The 22,201-nt window shown below is 46.0% G+C and overlaps 2 protein-coding genes across 36 annotated transcripts in view; one reads left to right on the top strand and one right to left on the bottom strand.

Annotated features, from left to right (window-relative positions):
* Positions 1 to 16,016, top strand: part of Ncald (neurocalcin delta) — a 426,345-nt gene extending 410,329 nt beyond the window's left edge. For 22 of the 33 annotated variants that reach the window (XM_030248654.1, XM_030248644.1, XM_030248645.1 and 19 more), the window contains 2 exons: positions 9,970 to 10,075; positions 13,266 to 15,931. In XM_030248654.1, the coding sequence (XP_030104514.1) occupies positions 9,970 to 10,075; positions 13,266 to 13,363 (204 nt within the window). In that variant the 3' untranslated portion in view covers positions 13,364 to 15,931. Of the gene's footprint in view, positions 1 to 9,969; positions 10,076 to 13,265 lie in introns of all 33 variants that reach the window. The other 11 variants (NM_001359841.1, NM_134094.4, NM_001359845.1 and 8 more) reach the window with 1 other exon arrangement.
* A 2,605-nt stretch (positions 16,017 to 18,621) lies between these two features.
* Grhl2 (grainyhead like transcription factor 2) overlaps positions 18,622 to 22,201 on the bottom strand; it is a 130,749-nt gene continuing 127,169 nt past the window's right edge. For all 3 annotated transcript variants that reach the window (NM_026496.4, XM_006520063.4, XM_017316621.2), the window contains exon 16: positions 18,622 to 21,454. In NM_026496.4, coding sequence (NP_080772.2) covers positions 21,340 to 21,454 — 115 coding nt within the window. In that variant the 3' untranslated portion in view covers positions 18,622 to 21,339. The remainder of the gene's footprint in view (positions 21,455 to 22,201) is intronic.

The following is a 22,201-nucleotide window of genomic DNA, read 5'->3' as shown; positions in this document are numbered from 1 at the left end:
TTGTCTTTTTAAAATTAAATTATTCTTCAACCATTTCATGCATGTATCTAATCCATTCTGACTACTCTCAAACCTCACGCTCTCTTATCTCCTCCCCAGCCTCACCCCCAACCCCCAGTTGTTTTCCCATGTTCATGCCTTTTTCTTTTGTTTTGTGACCCATTGGGTTTAACCAGTGCCATTCATGTAACAGGTGTTGCCTTTGGGGTTTTGTTGTTGATGGCTTTAGATGGGAGGTTAATCCCGTCCCTAACCATCCTGGTCTGAAGCTACGTTGTCTGTTCCCGTTTTCAATCTGAACACCTGTTCCTCTGACTTCTGTATTGTGAGTTTCTTTTCTTTTCTTTCTTTCTTTCTTTCTTTCTTTTTTTTTTTTTTCTTTTTTCTTTTTTTTTTTTTTTTTTTTTTGAGACAGGGTTTCTCTGTGTAGCTCTGGCTGTCCTGGAACTCACTCTGTAGACCAGGCTGGCCTCGAACTCAGAAATCCGCCTGCCTCTGCCTCCCAAGTGCTGGGATTAAAGGCATGCGCCACCACGCCCGGCTTTTTTTTTTTTTTTTTTTTTTTTTTTTAATATTGTGAGTTTCTTGACTTGGACCATACTTTCCCTTTCTAAAGGATGTCATTCAGACTCTGTCCTTATCACAAAACTAGCATACATTCATCAACGGGAGCAAGTACTGGGCTCCAAAGTATACACAGATAAATAAATGGCCTGTATTGATGCAATACAAACAGCACTGGGAAGAGAAATGTCATGGAGAAGCATCATGGGTTGTGGATGATTAGTTCTGCCAAGAAGCAGAGGGAACAGAACAGAAGACACCAGGAGAGGAAGCTAGCATCAGACTCAGTCTAGGCTCGGAGAGAATTTTCTTGGGGTGCTAATTTTATCAATATTTGTAACACAAATATTGGTCAAACCAGTTTGGAAAATGTTGGATTCAATAAGCCTCCATGGGTATCTTGAGTGCAGGAATTCTCGGAGCCTTTTAACACATGCACTGTGCTATTGAAAGCAGTTTCCCACCCTGTTTGAGTGATGGCTGGTCTTAGGGCATCTTGAAACACACATTTCTTTTTCCTTTTTTATTCATCAGACACACCAGAGGAGGCCATCAGATCCCATTACAGACGGTTGTGAGCCACCATGTGGTTGCTGGGAATTGAATTCAGGACCTCTGGAAGAGCAGTTGGTGCTCTTAACCACTGAGCCATCTCTCCAGCCATGAAAGACACATTTCTTAAAAAGAGCTTTATGAGCCAGGTGGTAGTGGTTCACACATTTAATGTCAGTACTCAGGAGGAAGAGGCAGTCAGATCTCTGAGTCTGAGGCCAGCCTGGTTTATATAGAGAGTTCTAGGACAGCCAGGGCTACACAGAGAAACTAGTTTGGTGGAGGAGGAGGAGGAGGAGGAGGAGGAGGAGGAGGAGGAGGAGGAGGAGGAGGAGGAGGAAGAGGAGGAGGAGGAAGAGGAGGAGGAAGAGGAAGAGGAGGAGGAGGAGAGCAAAAGCAAAAGAAGATACCACACATGAGAAAGTGCGGGATAGAGAGAATAGCCATTATGTAGGAGCCAGGGAATAGTGGCCCTGAAAGGGCTGCCTGACTGGGTCAAGGGCAGCAAAGACAGAATTTAGAGGTTCGGTTTTTTTTTCAGGTCTATCACTGCATACAGGCTTTCTGTCTGTACTCTCATGGATTCGGTACATTAGCGTTCCTCATTATGGATTTAAGGCTTTGCTGCACAATGAATTCCTGGGACAAAACTTCTGTCCAGAACACAACACAGAACAAGTCAGTAGTTGTCAGAACTATGTAATCAAATAAACCTGCAGCTGACAAGTTCCTATGATGGGAATTTTCCACAATTATTTAAAGAGTTGTGATTCCAAAATATCTTCTGAGTGTTTATAATTATACTCACAGATTAATGCTACATCCAGCATTACCCAGATAGGATCCTTCTGCTGTGAACTATGATGAATGCAGAGATTTATGGCTGCTCACAGTACAAGGCCAAGGGACACCCAAGTGCTTAATCCAAAAGGACACCTATAGCACCCCCTCTACAGCTCAGAGCATTGTGGAATGTGGGAGAAAAGAGAGCAGGAGCCAGACGGTGAGAAGAAGAAATGGAAATGCAATACTGAGGCCATGCATAGCCACAGCAACCATGGTCTGTGTCCCAACTCTACAGCTACCTGCACAAGATGGGATCCCTCACCAGCACAGGAACAGAAGGGGACTCAATGGGCCCATCCCCCATTCTCCTCAACTTTTGGCTACTGGCAGATCAAGGAAGAGAGCCCCTACAGGACTCCAGTGGAAGTCTGAAATCCCGAATCCCACAGACAGCCCTGTTTAAACTCTGTGGGTCACAAGACAAACTCAAAGTTGTAAAGGTGAGAAAGAGACTTGTAAATAGGAATATTTCAAGGGAGTGTAAGGGAGATGAGAGAGGTAGGACAGAGGGGGAATGGCTGAAATACATTATGTATATGGAATTGTCAATTTTTAAATAAAAATTACAAATATAAAAAATTGTATAAAGGAAGAAGAAGAAGAAGAAGAAGAAGAAGAAGGAGGAGGAGGAGGAGGAGGAGGAGGAGGAGGAGGAGGAGGAGGAGAAGAAGAAGAAGAAGAAAGAGAACAAGAACAAGAAGAACAAGAAGAACAAGCAAAGAGGTTTAGGGAAAGCACGGTATCCACAGTGTTTGTCCAGCCTATGCTATACCTTTAATTTCCACATACTTCCTTCTATACATCATATACATTCATTTAAGGGTGAATGTCCATCACCCTTAAAATGATAAAAAGGTATTATGTGGGGCCCTTCTAATGGTAAGCTACTGTGTACGAAGCAGAAGTCAATGTATGAATCTAGGCTTATGATCTTCAAGGATCTCTGGCTCATAAAGAGAAAAATATGCTAAGTGGATTCAGACTCTACTTTTAGCAGGAAAAACTTACAGGTTACTTTTTTCCTAAGTAAAAAAGGATAAAAAAAGTAAAAAAGCTTCATGAAATGTACTATATGAATGAAATGTCTTGCTTGGAAAGGGAGTAAGAAAGGCTGAAGAAATGGCTGACTGGGTAAGAGTCTGGCTGCTTTTCCAGAGGATACAGGTGGATTTCCAGTCCCCACATGGCAACTCACAGTATTCTGTAACTCAAGTTCCAAGAGATCTGACACCATCTTCTGGCTTCCATGATCATCAGGCAAACACTTATAGACATAAATTAAAACCTTTTAAATAATAAAAAGTAATGAAAGGGGGGTGTGAGTGCAGCTCTTTTGTCAGTAACAGAACACCGAGAAGGACACCATTTATTTTATCTTTCCAACTGAACCTGAGAGATGATTTGTATCATTCCAGACATGTATGCACTGTTTGAAATTTAAAAATATCTCCAAAAAAATTTTCATTGACTCTTATTCTGGTATATAAATCTTTCTAAGCAGGGTGCTGTTTTTTAGCTATGATCCACAAACAGACATCACTGCTCAGTTTCTTTGACTTAGTCTGCTATCAGAGAGCCCTGAATATCTGATTTAGGATTTAGGAAGATCCTAAATTTTCTGGTGGAAAGAGTCACTTCAGTTTCCTTCAGAGAAAATGACTTGACTCTCAAAACTGTGCCTCTTCTCAGTTGGCCACAAACCTGTCTATCAGATGGGATTCTTTCCTGTGAGCATCCAAAACGTTGCTCCTTTAGGAAGGAAGGAGGGATAAATGGAGGGAGGGAAGAGGAAAGGGAGAGAGATGGGGAGGAAGGACCACAAAGAAGGAGGCATCTAGCCACAATGAGGAACTGCTCTGAGCCTAGCAGGGAACAACCCCAGCTGGATTTCTGAGTGTCCCAAAGAACAACAACAGGACCCTTGTAGCTTAATTAAAAACAGGCCAACTCTGCCAGGCCCTGCTGGGAGATCCTGACACTGCTAAAAATAAGATGCGGAAGTAGCTTGTTTCCTCCAAGGTTCAATCCCACTAAGTTTGGGAGAAATGATGCTAATAAAAGACATGATTTGCCCCAGAGACTGCCTGGGGCTGTGTCTCGTCTCTCTAGGCTCTCCAGCCCTAGACTGAAGCTCAGCAGTGGTCAGTGTTAGTTGTTCCTACTCTGGGGAAGGGAAGAGGAGCAGCTTTCCTCAAGGGTGGGCTTGTGAGACGGGCACCACTCGGACCAGGCGTCACAGAGGTGCACTACCTTGGTGCCAACTACAGTAGAAACTTGGCTTGGAAAAGAGTCCACTAATCCTATTGGCTAATTGATGCAAAGAACAAATCTAATCTGATCTAATTGCCATAACAAAGCCATCTGGAAAGGCGAGCCTTTTAAAGGAAGTCTCACCTTCCACACATCCATGTACCCAGTTTGCAGCTGCTGGCTATGCAGTCTTGGGAGGTGTCTTAGTCAGGGTTTCTATTCCTGCACAAACATCATGACCAAGAAGCAAGTTAGGGAGGAAAGGGTTTATTCAGCTTACACTTCCACATTGCTGTTCATCACCAAAGGAAGTCAGGACTGGAACTCAAGCAGGGCAGGAAGCAGGAGCTGATGCAGAAGCCATGGAGGGATGTTTCTTACTGGCTTGCTTGAGTTTCAGTCCTGACTTTGGTGATGAACAGCAATATGGAAGTGTAAGCTGAATAAACCCTTTCCTCCCCAACTTGCTTCTTGGTCATGATGTTTGTGCAGGAACAGAAACCCTGACTAAGACAAATTGGTACCAGCATAGTGGGGTATTCCTGTGACAGCCTGACCATGTTTTTGGGAGGACTGTGGAAGGACTTGGGAACATTAGGCTAGAAGATCCATTCGGTGTTAAGAGCTCTGTCGAATGTTGTGTAGGAGCTTGGAAGATAATGTTGAGTACAGTGCAGAAGATGGAGGCCTGGTTTGTGAAATTTCGGAGGGAAAATTAAAGACTCTTTTTCAGGGCTGTTGCTAATTTGATTGTGAAGATTCTGTGGTTCTGGTTAGCTGGGGCTGAAGAATCAGCTGTGATTAACAAGATACCAGAACTACTAAAGCAAACCCTTTGTATTACTAGGACTATTGATGCTGGTAAGCTGGAGCTAAGAAATTGGCGGTGATTAAGAAGAGATCAGCATCATTGAGGTGACATCTTCTGGGAAGTGTTTTCTGAGAGCACAGAGGCTGTGTTCCAGAGATAGCCAAGGTTGTATCTTGTGCTGTCGCTAGACTTGGTAATGTGTAAGAGTTACCCAGGTGGTACTGGTTTTAAAGACATGAAGGGGTCACGCAGAGCAGCTGAGGCTCAGCACTCTGAGAGGCCATGGAAGGCCATTGGTGAAGGTGCAGCCTCAGTTGCAATTGATGGCCCAGGACAGAAGGGATCATGCAGAGGAGTTGAGGCTTGGGACCATGAAGAGAACCTATGAGAGGCTGTTGGTGAAGCCTAGTTACAGTGGAAGACAGCAGCTTTTTGGAGATGCCAGTATCATGAGATGACCACCAAGAACAGCAGCAGCAGTGGAGTATAGGCATCTAGAGCCTAGAAAACAAGCTGTGTGCTACAAAGGACAGGGCTGGAGAAGTGACCCAAGCCCTTGGAGGAGCCCAGAAGATTGTGAGTTGGATCCCAGACATTGGACAGTTGGAGTTTAATTTTTGCTTTTGATTGTGACTGTGCCCTGATATTTTTCCCTCTTGAAGGAAGAAAATATTTTAGTGGAGCCCACAGTTAAGAAACTTTGAATTTTAAAAGATATTGGATTTTTAAAGGATTGAACTTTTAATATGTAAAGACTGTGGGACTTTTAAAGTTGTTTAGATCTTGGGGATGAATAAGAAACTAAGGGTTGAGGCTTACTAGTGATGTGTTTGTGTGTCAAGTTGACAAGGGGTCAATTGTACTGGCTAGTTTTGTGTCAATTTGACACACAGGCTGGAGTTATCACAGAGAAAGGAGCTTCAGTTGGGGAAATGCCTCCATGAGATCCAGCTGCAAGGCATTTTCTCAATTAGTGATCAAGTGGGGAGGTCCCCTTGTGGATGGTGCCATCCCTGGGCTGGTAGTCTTGGGTTCTATAAGAGAGCAGTCTGAGCAAGCCAGGGGAAGCAAGCCAGTAAGTAACATCCCTCCATGGCCTGCTTGAGTTCCAGTCCTGAATCCTTTGATGATCAACAGCAATGTGGAAAGTGTAAGCTGAATAAACCCTTTCCTCCCCAACTGCTTCTTGGTCATGATGTTTGTGCAGGAATAGAAACGCTGACTAAGACAGGAGGCTTCCGAAATTCTGTTCTTGGGCCTGGTGGTATGGAGAGGGAGCTGCTTGTAGGATGGTCCCATTTCTCCCAACCGTTTCTATTCCTTTATCCTGACAGCCCAGGTGCAGGGCTGCTCTCCCATCACGCCCCTGTGTTTGCTTCATCTTTCGAGCCTCAGCTCAGACAGAAGTGTTAATGGACTGACATCCGCGTATTGTTACTGGTGGTTGCCGTTGAAGTCCCAAGAAGGGGGATTTCATTTAGGCGCTGAGTTCTTAAAGCATCAATGGAATCACTGAAGAGAATGGAGGGAGAGCTTTCATAACAGCTATAAGTCATTGCTGGGGTACCTGTACCCATCCAAAAGGTAGACACGGAAGGTGGGTGCCGTGTGGTGTCACCCAGGTTCCTTTCTAGAGGGTGGGTGAGGTGTGTGAGGTTGAACCTGCCAACTGCTTTTCTTTCTAAGGCCTGGCCTTTCCCCCCATGTTTTGCTCCACAGTCGGCCCTGGGGGAAGCCTGCCCTAACTAACCCTCGTTACAAGGCCTTACACGACATCTTCTTACTGTACCACACAGTCTCCTATGCATCTGTGCACCTTCCACGGTGCTCTTGGGCTCATCCTCCCCTTTATTCCAGTGTCGTCCCTGAGGACAGAGGCAAGGGCAAGTCACAGTTTCTGGTGTATCCGACTCAAACAGAAAAGGTCTGGTGAGCAAGTGAGCTGGGAACTGGGGAGCGAATAATCCGAGAGGAGGGGTTTAGACGTCAAGGGGGCGTGTCTGTGGATGAGCTTCCAAATCTCACGTCCCTATATTTGTCTGCAGGATACATTCCCACAGAGCATTCACTCGTGTCAAAGGGGAGAGGCTACAGCTGTTGGTAGATTCAGAACCTTTAGAGGGGTTACACGGATGTTAAATTATATGTCAAGATACACATTTACACAGGGAAGAAACAAAACCTGTGAGGGCCAAGAGGGAACTTCATGCAGAGGGGCAGGGTAGAAGAAATCAGAGAGAAGGAATCTGAGAGAGGACAGCTGGGGTGGGGACAGTCACTCTGGAACAAGTTCTCTAAACTGGTGCTACGCAAGACCTTGCAGTAGCCAGTGACTGGATGAGTAGCCAGACGTGGCTTCCAGTCAAGGAAGGAGGTGTCTTGGCCAACCATAGTTTGAGGTTAAGTAGAATGAAGTGATTCTGAAGAGGTTGCAATGGACCCATTTGTTTGTGCAGAAGAAGAGGTATCACACGTTGAGATGACAGGAGGAGGGGCATCGGCAGCTTCCTGTGGGAGGGTCACGTTTCCATCTGTCCTCAGTACACGAGCAGGGCTTGGGGGTGGGCAGTTGAACACTCAGATGAGAAAGGAGGGAATGAAGCCACAGATCCAGGAAAGCCAAGTGTGTACATATTGAGCAAGCTGTGGGAGCTTGACAGAAGTCTCAGGAGAACATCTGTTTGCAAGACACTCCTGGGCCAGTCACAAACACAAGCCAGGAAGGAACCTTTCAGAGACAAAACAGACTCAGCAGAGAAACAGCTGGGTCAGAAAGAGATTGAAGAAAGACAGCTATAGTTTGCTTAAGTCTTCTGGCAAAAGGAAATCCCTCATTTGTCTATAAACACTCCTCAATTGACACCGCTACAAGTCCTGAGATAGACTGATGCTTGCCCTGGAAAGAGACTGTGCCAGGGTGAACTGCTGAGGTCCAGACACTGTTGCTATTGAGATTCCTCAGCTTATGAACTCATAAAACATAAAGTTGTTCTCAGTCCAGTGTTTGTTTGTGTGTGTATGTGTGTGTGTGCATGTGCACGTGTGTGTGTGTTGCCACTGGTCCCACCTTGCCTCAGTCTAGAGTTAGTAGGAAATCTTGGCACTCTCAGGGCCTCTGCTTTCCCACTTTTAGAAAGAGAACTACCTCTGTGTCCACCAGCTTAGCCTATAGCTAAGGAGGTTTGAGAGAACAGTCAACAGGGTCCAGGACTAATTATGACTCCATTCTTGACTGCAGAGACACTTTGGTGAGCATGTTTCAGGAAAGCTGGATGTGGCTGACAGCCATCACCTTAAACAGGGCCAAGATGCTGGCCTTGACTGTTCTCCAGTGACTCACTGTGGAGTAGCCCTGGAGTTCGGCAAGAGCTCTGTATATACGCTGAGGTTTTTCTTCCCAGTGCCAGCCTCCTGGAATAACAGCTCTGACACTCAAAATATGTTGACAAACACCTTGGTCATAGATTTTGGTTCCCCAGTAGGTCATAACTCAATATCCCAGTTATTCTAATCTACTTTCTACCTCCTGGCTAGTTACCTCTGCTAACCTCCCATCTCTGCCCTCCCCCATGGTCCCAAGCTCCTTCATCTCTGGCTCTGTCCCACAATTCCATCTCCTTACTGGATGTCCCACCTTACATTTCCTGGCTAAGCTTATAGGCCAATCAGCATTTTATTGACAGTGCTGCATCTATTTAGTATACAAGAGGTTTTCTCTACAATTCCCTCTTTTAGTCTCATAAAAGGATCTTTATCTTATTATAATAAACTATAAACAATAATAACAATTATGAAACAATTATGAAAACTATCAGGTAAGAATTACATTCATAAAATCAAATCCAGATGTATTTGGCAACTCTGTAGAAAGTATTCTATTATCTATCCTATCTTGGAGAGTTGAGATTTTGTATCTAAATCATTCTTATCATAACTGCATAGACCTTAAAACATTTATCTAAGTATTAAACAACTCAAACTTATATTTCAGACTTTAACTATCTAGTCTTCAACCCCTTTAGAGACTTGAGAAGGAATAAATATTACCTAAATATGCAAGAAGTATAGGCAAGCAGCTTCCAAAACTATAGAAATGACAGAGAGAGTTGGCTGCCTGGACAGTTCCCCCCAAGTTTCTCTATAATGTTAGAGTATTTTCAGCCTTCTGGCCCAGAATATCTGACAATCCTTTTTGTGAAGCAGGAATTATGAAAGACTGACTACCTTGTCTTTTCAAAGCTCAGCAGTTGACTTTCCTGGGTTTCATTTGTACAGTTTGGACAGCATTTTGTCTTCAGTTGAAGCAATGGGAGATTTTTGTCTAGTGGCAGTTTGTCATATTTGAAGCGAAGTCCATAAAGAGATTCTTTGATACTCATCATCTTCTTTGACGTCAAATGGGGGTGCTGCCAGGAACTGACATATCTCATTGTTCCCCCAAAAGCCTTAAATTAATAAAAACGTCTTTAGAAGCCAAATTCTGTAGGTCTCTGAGGTTTTTGAAGACCATCTATCTATGGTATATCTGAATAGGCAAATGTTGCTTGTTTCTAGCTATTTACTACCTGTTCAACTTTAGAAACATATTTTTGTAGTAGACTAACATCTAACAAGACCATAAGTTTGACTGATTAACTATTAACTTGCATCACATAATTATCCTAAATAGTTTGTAATAGCAGCTTATAAAAACTAGAATTAAACTTTGTACTTTTTAAATGTTCTAAATAGGTCCAATACCTTAGACAAGAGTTGAAACATAAGGTGCATAGTATGATGTAACAAAATAACCGCTACCACTGCCACATCCTGTCCTATACAAAAAGCCCTGAGACAGGCCCAGCTCCAGCAGAGCACAGCTACCTTCCCTCTACTCTAGCATTTGAAAGAGCTACGGTTGAGATGAACTGTGTTTCCATATCACTGCCCTTTGCTTCTGTCCCTAGGCGATCTACAAAATGGTTTCCTCTGTCATGAAAATGCCTGAAGATGAATCAACCCCAGAGAAAAGGACAGAAAAGATCTTCCGCCAGATGGATACCAATAGAGATGGTAAGAGGCTGAGGGCTTTGTGTGGGCCAGGCTGCTGGATGTCAGCCATGGGTGTGATCTGTGAGAGCCACCTGGGCACAAAGGAACAGAAGCATGTGGACTCTGGAGCTGGTCCCAGTCTCAGGGGAAAGCCTTATTTTCTAGGCCCTTCTATCCTCCCATGTTATCTCTACTCCTTCCTCAGAATAGCATGGCTCCTCTGAAGCAGAAATAAAAGGACCCAAGAAGCCATTGAGTCAGGATAGGCCTTCCCCAGAAGGCTGGATCCAGTGTGTAGTTGGAGTATGTCAAAAGGCTCAATGCTTCTTACCAACCCCAACAGCTTTCATCCCAACCTGCTTGAGAGGTCGTATGAGCATGCTCCAAGATGCTGAGTCCAAGTGAAACCCCCAAGTAGTGGGAAGCAAGTAGAGGGTTGGAGTGAGTGGTCAGCAGGTTACTATTGAGTAGAGGGTGCTGTCCCAAAGCAAAATGTAACTAGCAGATGTGCAAGCCAAGTGGAAAGGAAAGTTGTACTTCAAACAAAATAGACAAGTCTGGTATGGTGACTCAGGACAACCACAAGCTTGAGGGCAGCCTGGGCTACATAAGGAACCCTTATCTATGAAATAAGTAAATAAATAGGAGTTCTGCATGTCAGGCTGCCAAGTAGGATACAGGAGGCCCAAGCAATTGAGAAATAATGGCTTCTTTTTGGCATATCTATGTCTGCATGCAATATTTGGGACATATTTATGCTAAGGAGTTGCTTGTTATTCAGTTGAAATTCAAAGTTAATTTAGCATCCTTATTTTTCTTGCCGAATCTTGAAATGTTATCCAGAAATGGTACCCAAGTCTTCAGTGCTCAGTCAAGGCTGACCCATGCTGTCCAAGGCTTCACAGCTCTTTAAACAAACACGTATTTACTATTTATGGGCATGTCCTTGCATACCTGTGTGAATTTATTCGAACCACATATATGCACAACAGAGGTCACAGTTCCCTGAACTGGCTCCAGGTGGTTATGATCTACCCAATGTGAGTGCTGAGAATCAAACACTGGCCTTCTGCCCGATGAGTAAGTGCTCTTGACCACTAAGCCATTTCTCCTGCCAACTCACTTTTAAAACGTAAATTTTATTTTCTTTATTATTACTGTGCATAATGTTACATGTATTATTACATGACCTGGTGCATACATGGAGGTCAGAAGACAACTTAATGGAGTCCATTTTCCCCCTTCTCCTTTATATAGATTCTAGGGATCAAATTCAGGTGGTCTGGTTTAGGCAGCACATACTTTTACCCATGGAGTCATGTCTCCAGCCCCAGATCTTCACTCTTGATATTTAGCAAGTCTAGTCAGCGGTGTAAAAATGGACCACTCCCTTGTGATATGCATTATAGAAGACTCTGCATAGAGCAAGCCTCTTTCTGCATGCACACGTGGGGTGCCAGGTCCCTGAGAATCTCGGTTTGTGTGGTGCAAGCCAATCTGTTGGCTGTGTTTCCTCTATGAACTTGCATGGCATCCTCTGACATCCTGTTTCCCCTCTGGAGCCTTGATTCTCAGCAGTTTGTTTTGCAAAGTTTAAACAAACATGGGATTGTTTTAACAGTTAATGGACTTGCTGATGTTGAAGCTCAGGTTTTGATAGTCTAGGGAACATAATGGCTTTAAGACCCAATCTCCTCCTTAGAGGAGTACTGAAGGATGAGAGACAAGACACCTTCAGATGTGTGGCTCACAGGCAGTGCCAGGGCTTTTCCACTGGAGATGTTTCTACAGATGGAAGGGCCCTGGCTGGGTTCCCATTCCCAATGGACAGCTGACTACCACTGTCCTGGGCTTTGCTAAAGCAAGATTTGTTTAAATAAAGGAAGCTATGGGGATGGAAGCAGCCAGGGAAGGAGGGGGACAGACTGTTGAACACCCAGGAGACTCTCTGCTTTGGCTCAGGGCTTGGCTTCAGGGCCTCAACTCTGAGGCCCCAGTCCCTTCCCACCAGAAGCAGACCTGGCTTCGTGTAAAGCCTGCTCCCATCAGTCTTGTTAGTCAACAGTCTTTGTGTTTCACTGCTAGTCTCTGCCATGAAAAGTCTGTCCCTACATAAGGCAAGTCACTATGGAGTCTGTGTAAGAGGCAGAGAGTACATGTTGAGCTCTAAGTGCTCCATGGCTTGTGGTTTCCAGTGCCTGTGCCTGCAACTTTGATGTGTTTAAGTGGAGCTTTGGCCCCCAAACCCCCATTCTCATCCTGAAGTGCCAGTGGAGGTAGCTTGGAAGAGCAGCTAAGGTGGTACTGAAGTGCACAGGCCTCACGGAGCCTGACAGCCGGGTGCCTGTCCTTGGAAGAACAAACAGGGCTAAGTCTCCAGGAAAGGAAAGAGGACAGAGCTAGGTAAAGGGACCCAGCTGTTCTAGTCCAATTTATCATTGTATGGATCACTTTAACGAGTCACTGTGGAAGTACAGGAATGGGGAAAGCCACCATCACCCATATCTCCACAATGACAGTGACAGAGGACCTTTACTGGAAAACAGTTAGGCAGAAGGATGGGGGGGGGGGCAAAGTAATAGATCTGGAGTCATGAGGAAGCTTTGACTACATAGTGAGGCTCCGTGTCAAAAAATAAATAAAAAAGAAGGAAGGAAGGAAAGGGAGGGAGGGAAGGAAGGAGGGAGGTGGTGCAGTGAGAGAACAAATCCCTGACTTCTTTCTCAAGCCACCTGGGTTGAGGGACCAGTGGGTCACCCTCTGTCTAGCTCACACTCCTTTATTCTCCTGGCTTTGGATGAAGATGCTACTATCTTCAAAAAGTGGTTTAAAAAAAAAAAAGAGCCTACAGTTTTGCTCTGCCCACCTAAGGAGCAGGTTATCTGTGAACCTGAGTACACCAGTGTGGAGTGGCTCAAGAGCCTGGCACACTCAGATGAGCTGGGGCTGCTCTTTTCCCAGGGTGGGTAGAGGCAGAAAGGCTACTAGGGCAGAGATTTAGGCCAGGGTGAGCCAGTACCCTCCCCAAGCCTGGGATCTTGTCTTGGAAGTGGTGTTGAACGGCCCTGTGCACTGAGTCAGGTGGGGGATGTCTGAGTTAAGAGAGAAGTGGGGATCCTGCCTCATGGTCTACCCAGCCTCTACTGAGGAAGCCACAGGCTTCTGTTGCTCCCAACACTGGCCGGCACTCATTCACCCTCTTGTTTCCTAGGAAAGCTCTCCCTGGAAGAATTCATCCGAGGGGCCAAAAGCGACCCATCCATTGTGCGTCTCCTGCAGTGTGACCCCAGCAGTGCCGGCCAGTTCTGAGCCCTGCACCCCCAGGACGCTACAGCTGCTTGTGTCCCTCCTGATTAGCTTTTAAACTTACTTCGGTTTTTGTTTTTGCCAAACAATATTGATGGTGACACTGTGCCCTCTTCAGTCAGATGTGCCCTCCTGTGACACTTTTGCCCCTTGCTTCTTTCATGGTGGATGTGAATGCCCAGAGCCCACGTGCTTGTGGAGAGCATGCACAGACTTCGTGGTGTTCCCCAGTGGATGGCTTTTTTAATCATCTTTTTTTTCCCCTTTGATTCTAATGTCTCTATCTTAAAACCTAAGCCCTGAGGGGCAAGACAAGGGAAGTACATTCAGCCCGGGGCTTCTTCTGCAAGCTTCCAGGGGCTTTGTTTGAAATACAAAACTCCTACCCTGGGTCTGTTGTCACACATGCCCTGGGAGCTAGAGCAGACACCTGAGGCTAAGTTTTTAAAGAACAGGTTACCCTCTGGGGAGAGGCTATTAAAGGCAGCTGGGACATTTCCCCCCAGAGGCCACTCCCTCTCACCCCAGCAGGCTGTAATTTCTAAGCTGTGAACTTTTCAAGGTAAATTAACAGAGATGGGAAAAGATGGCTCAGCTGTTTGTTTTGTTTTGTTTTGTTTTGTTTTTCTCCCACAGGTTTACATAGTTGAGCTAATACAAGTTTCTTTAAAAAAAAAAAAAATCAAACACATATTCAAATGCCAGACCCATCTTGCTGCCTACTGGTGATTTATAAAAGACTGCTGTATATAAAACATTGGATATTGCAGACCAAATTAAGTGTTTTGCCTTGTAAAATGCATGTTTAGCGAGCGCTAATACAATCTTACTACAGAAGACTGTTTTAGTAGCTTATTGTGAAGCCAACTACAATGAATGTCGATGTCTTGTTTTAAAGTCATAGCTGTCTTTGCACAAATGTACCAGTTAGCAAGTATATTTTATATACTCCATAAAATCACAGAATGGTGACAGGGGCCCAGCTTTGATTTCAAATGGCTTCCTAGAGTCAAGGTGGCTGGAGGACACGAGGAAGCCAACTGTCCAGGCATCCTGTCCACCAGAGCAGCACGGTGAGCTCCACAAGGACAAGGGACCAAGGCCCAGCAGCGTACTGGCAGCAAGCGCAGGTGCAACGCTTGTCTCAGCAGATGAATGTCCTACAGACGCAGAAAAACAGAGACTTCAAGCAGTTTAACCCACATCCTTGGTGGGGGAGCCACATCTAGAATGTTCATTTTTCCTGCCCCCAGGTACCCTAGTCAGGTGTGGGCTAGCCAGGTGATTCACCCATTATAAGAACCAGCAAAGGGACCTGCAGTGTCCAAGGCCAACCATGGGGGTCCCAAGAGCGCTCTTCCTCACTGTGTTCTTTGAATGCAGCAAAGTTGAGCTGCTGCCTCGGCTGGTCACCTCATGCACACTACTTTGAAATTAGGGCTGGAAATAAAAACTCCTGGCCACAGGCAAGATAAGGCCTCACAAACAGCTTACATCAGAAGATCTAAATACTCAAGAATGTTGGTGGCAGACCCTAAGAGGAGCAGCCTAAGAGGAGGCAGGAAGGTCTCTGTCTGGCAGGGGCCAAGCCGTGTCCTGTAAAACAAGAACCACAAAAAGATAAAGACAACCTGAAGGAAAGTTTCCTGCCAGCCCCAGGTCCCCCACAGTGACACTCGTAACTGGCAGAAGTTTAAACTTGAATGGTGAATTAAAATGAATCACTTAGTAGGTTGAAATTTAGAGACCTAGATTTTGTAATCTTAATCTTTCCTAGTGTCGTTTCCTTACATTTTGTACCAAGGTTTGCCAACTCCTGTGGACCAAATGGTAAAGTCTGTTTTTGTAAAGAAGAATTAACTCAAGTGGTTGAGCATAAACAGGTGAAGGGAGCCGACATGCTGGTTTGTGAGGTAGGCTCACCTACTTGGGCTCTGCCTCAGGTTGGGCCAAACCCTGTGTTTCCTAGAACTTAGAGATGGGGTGGGAACTAGAGGTGCTCTCCAGCTATTAGGAAATGAAAGAGCCAGATGCAAGAGTTATGAACCCTGTGGTCCCCAGAAGGCATGGAGAGTTCCAGAACTGGTTACACCACAGACCTAACAGATATATCCGTACATCCTCCTCCTCCCCACCTGGCCCCAGGAAGGCACTGGACCTGTGTAATTTTCATGCATGCATGTTGGACCAAGGGACTTCACAGCATCAAGAGGGCCGAGTGCCTGAAGTCAACTGTCACTCCTGTGGCTAGGCATTGTTTTGCTGTGTTCAGAGATCTCTGTGGAGGAAATGGAGCCTGTTTTGTTCCAAGTAAAGGCAGCTTGTGCTGTCCATGGAACTGGAGTAAATGGCTTATGAGTTGAAGGATGTTTCAGAATGCTGGACTGTTCATACCTCGCTTAGGATGGAGGAGGGGATGCTGTGGGTACCACCCCACCCCAGCAGTACTCCCTGGGGACTTTCTACAGATGAATTTAATAATATATATGTCATACTATGTGGAATGGTCCCGTTATCAGTTGGTTGTGTAGCTCTTGCCTGGCATTAAAGCATGTTTATTATTTAATATCATTGTCTGGAACATGAGATTTTCCTTAATAAACTGCCCCTAGCAGACTGTGTCTTAGGGAGGCTCCAGGTTGGGGATGGAAAAGTTTTGAAGTGTCTTTGGTTCATGTATGTCTTCCCTACTTTCTTCCCAGCTTGGCCTTCACTCCCTCCCATTTCCACTCCTTCCCCAAACAGGAAACACGAAAGCAAAAACTTAGGAAAACTGCTCCTCAGTAGGATCTAGGAAAACCTAAAGAAAGCAATATAGTTGGGCGGTGGTGGCGCACGCCTTTGCATCCCAGCAGTAGGGAGGCCGAGGCAGGCAGATCTCCATGAGTTCAAGGCCAGCCTGATCTACAGAGCTAGTTCCAGAACAGCCAAGACTACACAAAGAAACCCTGTCTTAAACAAAACAAAGCAAAACAAACAAAAACAATATAATCCTCTTCCTTCCCACCCTCTGAGATTTAGTGAAAGAGATAACAAGACAGAAAGCCTGTTCCCTGCAGCCACATAAAGCTGTTCACACTCTGCAGCTAACACTGGCCATGACTGCAGCCCTAAAGGCGACTGCTGTAAGAAAGGATGTACGTCTGTATCTTGCTCCCTAGATTAGGAGCTACAATAGGGGGCCCCTCATAGGCCAACTCGACCTTTGAGGTAGAGATGTGGAGGCGGCTTTTCCTACTGCACACAGGTAGTCTCTGTACAAGTAATGTCGGAAACACATCAAGTCATCCATGATGGGGATGAAGAGCTGGCTGGAGTCCCTAAGGAGCCTGTATACCTACAACCCAGACAGTTCGCCACATTTCAATGTGCCTGTTGTCTGGGAATCTTTCCTACTAGGTGTTAAACGTGATACATGGTCCGAGACATCTCTAAGATGCAAACAGAGTGACAGTCAGGAGCTAACTACCGGGCAGCTCGAAGCACCCAGGCCATGGGTGCACCAGGCTGGCCATTCACCAACTGCATGAGTTTTCCAGGGAATAGCTGATATTTCTCTCAGAATTTCTCTGGGAGAAAACTCTTCAAAGTGCAATGCAGCTGGACCTGCCAACCCCAACCCGTAGTTAAATGTTCACCATTGTGCACAAGAGTAGGCCCATAGACATTCTGTCATGGACGGAAGGGAGTGAGGGTTGAGGATAGGAGAGAGCCTTACAGCTCTGCCCCTCCCTGAAGAGCTATTTGCATGAACAGTTGCTGGAGAAGGGGAGAGATTTCCTTTGATGCTGGAACTTGGTGTAACAGTGGGATTGAGGTGGATATGTGCCTCTAAATAATTCTCCCATGTTCACATGAGTGACTCTAAACTCCACTGAGTCAGTCAGTCTCTCTCCCTCTCCCTCTCTCTCCATGCACATGGGAGACATATGAATGAAGTAGACTGGTTAGGGAGAATGAAGGGGATCAGAAGGAAGGGGGTCAAGACAGGGTAATCAGGGATGGAGGAGACCAAACTATACATGTATGAAAATATCTTAGTGAATATATGCTAATAAGAATTCTCAGCAGTACACATCATCGCCAGGAAGGCAGGCAAATGGCCATTCGGCCATCATCCAGCTGAACTTCAGTAGCAGTGTCTCATCACGTGAGTAGGCTCATGCTGAGTGTCCAATGGTCAGTGTACATGTTGTAGGCTTGGAGGTGTGTGTAAGTTGGAGAGGCACTGTCAGCAACTACCAGAGGGGAATGTTTGACTCGATCAGTTGCAAACTTCTATCCCACCTTGAACACCACTGTAAATACTTTAGCTCTTACCAATGGCAAATCATTGGATATTTGATGTGATGGATATTTGATGCCCAGTGAGCACAGGGTTCACCTGCAGTGTCTTTTCACATCTTCTCGTCTGCTTCTGGCTCATCAGAGACCCCCACCCATTCTTTCCTCTAATTCCTGATTTCCCAGTGCTGACCATGCACTCATTTAGAGGACCTTTGGGAACAGATGGATTGTGGCACCAACGAACTCCCCCAGTTCAAGAAGCATAGTTCACACTAACATCCAAGAAGCATAGTTCACACTAACATCTACAAGCAAAGGAAGCCAAGTGGTGACCCCACACATCCCCCAAATGCCCCACCCAAGGCCTGATCTTCCTTACCCTAGATGTGAGCAGAGAGCGGGGATCCCACTGGGCTTGAAGTCAGCCAGGGCAGGCTTTTCTGATTCGAGATTCTAGTGCTGTGCCTGGAGGCGGGGAGGGGTGCTGTAAAGCAAGCTAGCTGTTGGAATAGATGCTCTTAGGAGACCATTGAAGACCACAGCTAGGGCAGTGTAGGTGGTTTCCACGGGAGCACCAGGACAGCCTTGTACTCTGAGGTATGAGTTTGAGGGTCAAAGTGTGGAGATGGAATTGAGGGGTGAGCCATGTGGCTTTAGATCTCTGCAGAGGTGGGTACAGATCTAATGAAGCAGAGTCAAACAGTCCACAGAACTCACCTGAGGGACCAATCAAGAGCAACTGTGCTGGAGCCTGCCAGAGCCACACTGGAGGAGGCTTCTTGCTGACCTGTGGCCCTCTTTCCATATAGGTCTGGTGTAAGATCAGGGTGGGGGGGAGGGGCTGCTGGAAGAGCAAGTCTGTATTCCATTGTAAGCAGGGCCTGAAGGGTCAAGACCCAGACCCCATCTACAGAGACTCTTCCTCGAAGGCAAAGAACACCGACTGTCATCACACAGAAAGTACTAGAGAGCTGTTTGACTCATGTTGTGAATATTTATTTTTTCTTCTTAAAAATGTACAAAAAATAAAATAACATATTTATAGTTTATAGATTCCCCCTCTCCCATTTACAAAACTATTAAGTTACATTTACTCTTTTTTTTTTAATGTGGGAACAGATTGTACACACGAGTCTCCCCTGCTTGTCCTTCAGAAAGGGCCATTCTTAGAATTTGGCACAAACCCTTATTTCCTGTTGCATTTTTATGACTATTAAAATATGAGGGGAAAAATGTTTTAATTCATTTCAAACTTCCCAGGTTTCTACATTGGGATGTGCCTTAGTCTTTTAGGAACCAACCTCAAGATGACAGCTCACTCAGTATTTTTCTATTGGGTTCAATTTCTAAACACTGAGGAAGTTTTGACAATTGGGGACATAGAATGAAATGTTTGCTTCATGTGTCCCTCATCTTTTATAGATTACCAAAAAAAAAAAAAAAATTCTTTGTTTGGGTGAGATTAGTTCAGGGCAAGGCAAGCATTTTCTATGTGTCTGGAGTGTTTTTGTTTAGGAAACGAGGCACAGCAGAGCTCAGACAGCACAGCGACATGGAAGTCCACCAGCAGACATCCTGGACCTGACACTGTCCTGATGCTTTGTGGCTTCCTATCCCTTGTTCTGGCAATGGCTATCTCATGGATTGTAGGGACTCAGGACAAAGGGAACGCTGGCTCTGGTTTGTCTTCTGCCCTAGAGCAGACCAGCAATTTTCCAGAGCTGGTAGCCTGTCAGGTTGCTACAGATCTGTCTCCCTACTCTGGAATCCTGAGCCCACCTCTAAGGTCTGCCAATCACGTTTGCAGCTAGCCCCAAGTGCTATAGCACAGGGAGCGCATAGAGCATATCTTTCCAGCAGAGTTTGTCCATCTTAGACCAGAGGCCCACTCGTACCCTGGAGTGTCCCTAGACTGCTAGTTTCAAGGAGCGGCATTTGGAGTGCGGGGCTGGAATAGAGCATAGCTCAGGATGCAAACCTTTGGCAACACAAAGAGGGATAAGGAGTCCAGTGGGCTCTCAGAAAGGTGCCCCTGCTAGCCTTTGGGATCCTCTTGGCTACGGCACCTACTCTCCAACCCACTCAATTTCTCTGCAGCTTTGAAGAGCAAGAGCTTGGCTGGAGTCAGCCTCAGCTATTCTGGGCCTCGGGACAGGTAGAGCAAGAAGACAGGGGCCGGAGAGCAGAGCCTCCAGGTAAAACATCAAAGTGCTTCGCAGACAAACTTAGACCTTTCCATAGAAGCTGTTCCATTATCCAGGCTTTCGGATGGGATGTGCCTGGCTATCCAAACTAGTGCTCGGCCCACAGGGGCACATACCAATCCTTAAAACAGAACTATTGACCTGTTCTCTCAAAGAGAACAGAGGCCCATGGGGCATGCTTGCGTGACTGTTCAGGTAAGCCATTTTCTCTTGACAGCCTTAGCTCTCCAGCACACCTCCCAGAGTTGGTTTCAGAAGTGCAAGGGCTTCCACGCTTCCCACAGCCAGGGTGGACATCCTCACTTCTTCCCATCAGAAGCAAGGCCGCTGGCTCAGTTCACAAAGCTGCAGGTGGGTTTTTAAAGGGGCCACTTGAGATGAAGGACGTGCTTGTAAACTATGAGGCACTACAGTGTCCAGGATCCCCACGTCGGCCAAGCAGCTCTGCAGCAGGTCTCAGTGACAGGGCCCCGAGGCAAACCTCTGCAGAGACTTTGCACAAGGCTCAAGAGATGCCCCACACCAAAGCTAGAGAAGGCACCAACAGTACGGCCCTTCCCAGACAGCTCAAAGGGCGTGCTGAGACAATATATCACCAAAAAACCCACAATGGCCTCCAGGGAGAGTCATGCTTGAGGAAAGAGGGCTCTGGGGAAACAAGTCCTCAGGCATGGCCCAATGGAGAGTCCATCCTGGCATTCACCACCATCATATGACATCCCAAAGACCACTCTCCTAACCACCTCTGGATAGAGTAGAACATTCTGATTCTCCAGGTATGTCTCCTCCAGGCCAATGGCAGTAAACATGCCCACCAACCATAGGTAAAATATATTATTGCAATATTTTGTATAAGTTATGTACATGGTCATCAGGCATACTCGGGTTCCTTATTACTGACATGGTAGCACGATATCTTCCTGTACAAGGCCCAGTGGCTATTTGCTGAGAGTCTCCTGGAGGTATTTAGCAAAATGACCTTCCTCAGAGCAATCCGAAGGTTTGGGGCCAGCAAACTGGTGTCCTTCTTACCCCATCCATGAAGACTGTACCAAGAAGCAGCTCATCTGGCCCAACCACTCAAGAAATGTGGAGAGGTAAGGAAAAAAAAAACACACCAGTTCCCCAGGTTCGAGATGAGTGGACTTGCTATCTCCCTTGAAGGGGGAACTCTGGAAGTCTCACATGGAGCTATCAGTAACTTGCAGAGTCCTGGAGGGCTCTTGGAGGGAAATGGGCAATAAATAAGGGCCTACCAGGCTCAAAGAAATTTGCTGAGGGGCTCAGGCTTCAGCTCCATAGGGAGCAAGTGGAAGAGTTGAAGGAAGTCCATTACTGGGCCTTGGGCCCTGCCCCCTTCCCAGCAGTCTTGTAACAGTCTTGAGAGGTGAGTGAGATGGGTGGGTCTCCAGGTCCTGGGGCGGCAGAGATCCCATCTCTCCCAGGAAGGAGTATACCAAAAGCTCCTATCGAGGGGACACCCAGGGCTCAGATCTCCATCAGCGTGATCTTGAAGCCTTCCACCATGCTCTCCATGTTGAGGATGAAGGTGTCCTCATTTGAATAGTGCTCAATGATGTTGTCATCCATGTTGACCAGGATGCTGCCGTAGTTGGGATGAGATGGGGTGGGGTAAGAAACAAAGTCAGTGAACAGAGAGCTCCGTGCAAGGCCAGCCTTCAGGAGGTGTGTCCCTTAACCTTCTAGCTTCTTCCCCCTCAAAACAGGTTAAAGAAAGCAGAGCTCAGTTTCCCTGAACTACCCTCAGGGGTTCCTGTTACACAGGCTGCTAAATCATTTGGCCCAACCCTACGGTTTTACAGATTAGTCAATGGAGGCTCAAAGAAGTTAGCAGCGAACCAAACACACTTAGATCTCTATGAACTTCAGCTGCCCTTGGCTGAACACATGTGTACAGTAAAAGATAGTACACAAAAAATTGCTTAGCAATTTTAAAGGTAAGTTTTTATTATTAGCACTTTTCAAATAAGAAACAACTCAGCAAAGGGCTCCCCGGTTCACCCAGGCAGTGAACAGCTGAGCTGGGTCTGAAGCTGGCTTTGCCTGAGCTACCCATCTCTCCTAGGCTGCCTACTCCACACCCCTAAGCTACTCTACCTCTCCTCGGCTGCCTACTCCACACCCCTAAGCTACTCCACCTCTCCTCAGCTGCCTACTCCACACCCCTAAGCTACTCCACCTCTCCTCAGCTGCCTACTCCATTGCAGTTTGGTTTCAAGAAAACCAACTTCCAGAGTCTGTAATATTTTGTATTTAATTTTATTTTTGTTTTATATATGAGTGTTCTGCCTGAACATATGTATGTGTATCATATGTGTGTATGCTGCTG

This window comes from Mus musculus, chromosome 15, assembly GCF_000001635.26.
Source record: "Mus musculus strain C57BL/6J chromosome 15, GRCm38.p6 C57BL/6J".
Lineage (NCBI taxonomy): Eukaryota > Metazoa > Chordata > Mammalia > Rodentia > Muridae > Mus > Mus musculus.
Note: the sequence above shows the minus strand (reverse complement) of the source record. Positions and strands in the feature narration are given on the sequence as shown.